Source organism: Nannospalax galili, unplaced genomic scaffold, assembly GCF_000622305.1.
Source record: "Nannospalax galili isolate Female #2095 unplaced genomic scaffold, S.galili_v1.0 scaffold337, whole genome shotgun sequence".
NCBI lineage: Eukaryota > Metazoa > Chordata > Mammalia > Rodentia > Spalacidae > Nannospalax > Nannospalax galili.
The window spans coordinates 683,552-689,204 of NW_008340932.1; the positions used below are offsets into that span (position 1 = coordinate 683,552).

General features: G+C 36.7%; 1 protein-coding gene across 1 annotated transcript; it reads right to left on the reverse strand.

Moving 5' to 3' along the window:
- Positions 1–4,322: 4,322 nt before the first annotated feature.
- LOC103736603 (olfactory receptor 2D3-like) lies at positions 4,323–5,255 on the reverse strand. Its single transcript, XM_008836110.1, has one exon. It carries the CDS (start codon positions 5,253–5,255, stop codon positions 4,323–4,325), a length of 933 nt encoding a protein of 310 aa, XP_008834332.1.
- Between the last annotated feature and the right edge of the window lie 398 nt (positions 5,256–5,653).

A 5,653-nucleotide genomic window follows, 5' to 3' on the forward strand; every position in this document is an offset into this window, starting at 1 on the left:
ACTGAATCAAATTTGTGTCCCAAACTGCCCTTCAGTGTGTATCTACTGGAGCCTGGTTAACCTATCTAGCATCATATACTTAATGAAAATTGACTCTCTATTGGTATTCATTAGTTCTCAGCTAAGGTTGGGGTTTCTCAAACACTTCTCTACTTCTATGCTGGGATTTTATCTGGCTTGAGCTTTCATGGGATTTGTGCACACTGTCACCATTGCTGTTCATATGTGTAACTTCCTAGCTCTCTGGACAACTTTGTTTCTTTGTGGCTCTTTCAATCTTTCTACCCCCTCTTCTGAAAAGATTTTTGAGCCTTGGGAGGCAGAGGTTTGACACAGGTGTCCTGTTCAGGGATGGGCACTCTGCAGTCTAGTATTCTCTACATTTAGACAAGTTGTGGATTTCTGGGTTATTCGTCTTCTGCTGCAATACTCTGGTAAGAGTTGAAACATGCATTAATATTCTTTCCACCCCTTGTTCTGCTATGTCCTCTGAGCCTTAGGTATAGAAGTTGCATTGTAGATGTGCCACTTAGAGCTGGGAACCTCACCGACACTTATTCTCTGTTTCACTAATTGTGGAATGTTATAATAGCCTCTACTTGTTACAAAACAAGCTTACTTGATAAGTGGTGGGAGATATATTTGTCTAAAACTGTAATGGTCTATATTTAGAATATAGTAAAAAAATTATGTTGGTCTAAAGATGTGACAAATTAGGTTTTATCTATGGTCTATAAGCATCTCCATGTATTTGGCTTTGTATACTGTACCACACATAAGTTCCCTCCCATTGAATGGGCCTTATGTACAATCTGTTGATTACCCCCAAAGTGTCACCACTGCATCAGCAAAAATTATTTCCAGGACTGATCATTGTTGTGGTTCATAGACTTTCCAGCTGGGTAGATCCCACCATGCTCAACCTGATAGATACCTTTATCCTAAAAGATGCTTTATTTCATAAATTAAAGAGCTGATGTCCTTAACATAAATGATATCCCATGTTATCATGGCAAAATACAAACCTTGAAATTATAATTTTGTTCTTTTTAAAAAATATAGCCACTTTTAAATGCCTAGTGATACTGATTAATCAATTTCTGAAAATAATACAGAGTGTATGAAAATGGATCACAATTTGTTTTGTTTATGCTCATCTCTGTTTAAAAAATTCAATATCAGAAATACAATTATCATATTTTTATCTCATAAGTAAAGTCTGGGGGTGGGAGTGAAAGGATTTGAAATCAAATGGGAACTATTAAGGATAAAATAAAAACAGGAGAAAAGGGGCTGATAAGAAAGAGTAATAGAAGGTATGAATATAAAAATGACACAACAAAACCCACATTGTGTAATTAATGTAAGCTACTGTAAAGTACAAGAATTAATAAAAATGTAAACATTTAATATTTTAAATTCTGTGTATCTTATAAGTCTGCTACCTGTGTGTTGTCCTGGACAAATGTGTGGAGATTGTGCAGTTGGACATTTGGTGTGATGAAGGATCAAGCATCCATGGTTGTTATATTAGCTTAAAATTTAGTTCCTCTGGGCAGGCAAGATTGCTCAGTGTGGAAACATGTTTGCCACCCAAACCGATGAACTGAATTCAATCTGTGGGACTCACATGGCAGAAAGAGAGAGAACTGAATCAACTCTTGCAAGTTATCCTGTGACTTTCAAATTTCCATTGTAGCACATGAAACACACACACACACACACACACACACACACACACACGCAGGCACACACTAAAAATGTAAAAACAAATGTAGGTTTATTCATGTAACGTTCTTAAAATTTTGTATTTCTAAGAAAACTTAAAAAGGAAGGAAACTTTTTCTGGAGAGCTAGATGAGACCTAGGACCCTGGATGTTTGGATTATGTAGTTTGCTTTATTGCACCTGGATGCAAATAGTTGAGCATATTAAAAACTAGTCAAAATGAGTGAATTATTGTTGAAAGAGGGGAATCATTGCCTTCAGTTGTCCACCCACTGATGATCTACCAGGATGCAGTGGATAGTATCATTTCAATTGCTATACAGATGTCCCTGGTTAAAATAAATGGTTACAAAACAAAAGCAAAAGTCATGATTCAAGAAAAGGGACTGGTAGGGGTCAGGTATCAGGGGTGGTAATTAAAACTGGAGGGAGATAAAAAAGGATGTGGGGGATGCAGTAACCAGAATACATTATAGACATGAAATTGTAAACTAAAATTAATCAATAAAATATAAAATGATTTTTAATTAAAAATAGTCTTTGATCAAATGAAAAAAACTAATAGATTATCTCACATAGTTAATATGAATAATAAGTTGCTGCAAACATATGCCTCCATTTGTTTTGGCTAAATGTGACTAAGACACTCGCTTTGCAATGTTTATGCATTTTTAGGTCATGGCTTTCAGAGTTTAGAGGCAAGAAATGTTTGTAAATTGAAAAAGGAAACTTTCCAACTATACATATAGTTAATGACTTTTGTGGATTTTTTTCCCAAATTTTAATACAGTTATTTGTAAATTAAGTAATTTAATAAGCATATGTCTTTTGGTGATGTTTGAAATAATTTCAAATGCTCACTTTGGATTTCATTAAGAAAGAAGGAAATTTCTTAGAGGTATATGTTTCTAGACTTACTCCATGTATTAATACAATATAGAGAATATTATTCATTTTCAAGGCAAAGCACATACTAAAAAAATAAAATGAGTTTCTAATGAATTTATTCTTGGTGAGTCTGCCTTTTTATTTTACTTTTTAACTTTAAATTTTGTATTTATGGTATACTTATGGTCGAATATTATCAGAGTGTTTTTGTATTGATTGTATATGAGCTTTCTATTTACGTGGAAGAAATGTTTGTATTATAGATGCTAGGTATTGCTGAAAGATGAATTTCAATCTTTTGTGTCTAAATTGTAGAATAACCAAATAAAACTCTTTTAGAAGCAATTTATCTCTAAAGTAGAACTGTGCTAAAAGCATACTTTATTACTATTTATAGTATTAATTATATTTGGCTATTCTTTGTGTTGTTGTTGTTGTTGAGACAGGTTTTCCTGATGGCCTGGAACTCACTCTGTAGACCAGGCTGGCATCGATCTGACAGAGACCTGCCTGCCTCTGCCTCTCCATTGCTGGGATTTAAAGCCTGCATCATCATGTCCAGTTTATTCTCTTAATCCAGAGAATAATTTCCTTTAAAATATCATCAACTGAAAACCTCCAAAACAAAGGAAATAGTACATCCATGGAATTGCAATATTTATGTGTGTATGTATATGTGCACATGTGTGTGTGTGGTCAGCTCTTCACATATCAGAAAAAAATTCTGAAACCATAGGTTGTGTCAAACTAGTCTTCAGGATCTTGGTTTTCTATTAACAATCAACCCCTGTTACTTCCCACCACTGGCTCAGTATTCTCTGACATGGCAGCTTAGCCTCTCTGGCCACGTCTCCTGCTGCTCTTTTCACTGGTTTCTTTTATCTCACTCTGTCATGAGCTGCCTCTGTTGAGACAGTTCTTTTTCATCTTCTTGTTGTCCTTCCTTCTGGTAGTGTTGTGCAGTCTCTTACAGAGGGACACCCTGCCTACTGGCACCTGCCATTGCATCAAATGATCACCTCATCCTAAGTACAGTCATCAAATTTGTCAGTATATGTGTATACACAATTTACTTATTAAAGATATTTTTATGAAACATATCCTTATTTTACTTAGCATTGTAATATATGGCCATCCAATCATAGATTACACAGGCATGAAATAAGCTATTGATTTAAATAAAGATATATTTTAATGGCTAATTGCAAAGCAGGACCATATATGAAGAAATCAACATAAAATCTGAACCAAAAAATAGATGCAGAGACCTGTTTCGGGAAACTACAAAAGAACCCAAACTGAAATGCTACATCTAAAAAACTTAATCTGAAGTTCTACACCTGTTCTGGGAACTGAGATTTCTCTTAATCTAAGTCACTTATATTCTCTAAGAGATGAGGCATTTCATTTTGCTGACATAATTTCAAATAATTCATTGTACTGCGTATGATTTGGGAGATACAAGTTCTTTCAGTGATGTTCAGAATGTTATTCATTGAATAAAGGCAGTTGTTTAGCTACATTAAAGCTGGACTACGTACTTGGAAGAATAACTTCTTGTTGTGGCTGCAGGTATATTTATGTGTTTCTTATGCAGGGCAGAGGAAATGTTGATGGTCCATGCAGTTTTCACTCTCTCCCTCTCTTCACACTTAGCAGATCAGTATCTTAGATTAAGGCAGAGGTTTGTGGCTTCATCACAGCTTTTATGTTTTCTGTTTTACAATGGCCTTCCTCAGAGCTCCTTTTACATCTTTGTTCCTTAGGCTGTAGATTAAGGGGTTGAGCATGGGTGTCACAACAGTGTAGAATACAGCAATGATCTTGCCACCAGCACGGGAGGACTTTGATTGAGGTCTCATGTACATGAAGATGGCAGTTCCGTAGAATAAGGTCACGACGGTCAGATGGGAGGTGCAGGTAGACAGTGCTTTATACCTCCCAGAGGCTGACCGCATCCTGAGAACAGACAGAAGAATCCTGGCGTAGGAAACAATAATGAGGAGGAAAGGGATGAAGACAATAATGATACTGAAGACAAAAACCACAATCTCAGTGAGTGAGGTATCAGTGCAGGCCAGCCTCAGGACAGAAGGCACCTCACAGAAAAAGTGATTCAGGACATTGGGCCCACAGTAGGGCAAACTCAAAGTCAGGACATTGATAACCATGGAACTGAGGAAGCTACTGGCCCAGGAAATGGCTGCCAGATGGATACAAGTGTTTTGGTCCATAATGACAGTGTAATGAAGAGGATGGCAGATGGCTACACAGCGGTCATAAGCCATGACACCCAGGAGGACACATTCGATCATTCCAAAGGACAGGGAGAAATACATCTGAGTAGCACAGCTGGCAAAGGGAATGGTCTTTCTCCCCACCATGTTGGAAAGCATCTGTGGGACATTGGTGGATGTGTAGCACATGTCCAGAAAGGACAGATTAGTGAGGAAGAAGTACATGGGGGTATGGAGGCGAGGTTCTATCTGGATGATGGTAATGATAATAATATTGCCAGCCACTGATAATATATAGAAGAACAAGAACAAAATGAAGAGGATGAGCTGTGTCCTCGGATCTGATGAAAGCCCCAGAAACACAAATTCGGTCACTGTTAAGTTCATTTTCTTATGATTCATTTTTTTTTTCTGGCCACCTTCCTTTCACAGAACTTCCCACTTAACTGAAAACCAAGTGCTCTACTTGGCAGTGTTTTAGAACAGAGATAAAATAGGAAAAGGTCTTGGTCTAGGATGGTGTCTTGGGCAACATAAATATAGTACAATTGGAGTTTTCCTTCAGTCTTTGAATAGGATTTTCAGACAAAATGAGAATTTGAATTCAAATCTCAGTGGAATAAAGTTGAATCTTGCTGTTCCTCAAAGAGAATTTCCTTTTGCCTGTCCATAACCAACTCATATTCTATTCCTTCCCCAAAAGCTTTCTCAAACATCAACCTTCTAAAGAAGATCTGATTCTGGATTTGTTCCACAAATAACAGCAGGGCAGAGGAGTCAAAATGCATGGAAATAGTAAT

Excerpts from the sequence above, each read along its gene's own strand:
- LOC103736603 (XM_008836110.1), bottom strand. The coding sequence starts at position 5,255 with ATGAATCATAAGAAAATGAACTTAACAGTGACCGAATTTGTGTTTCTG.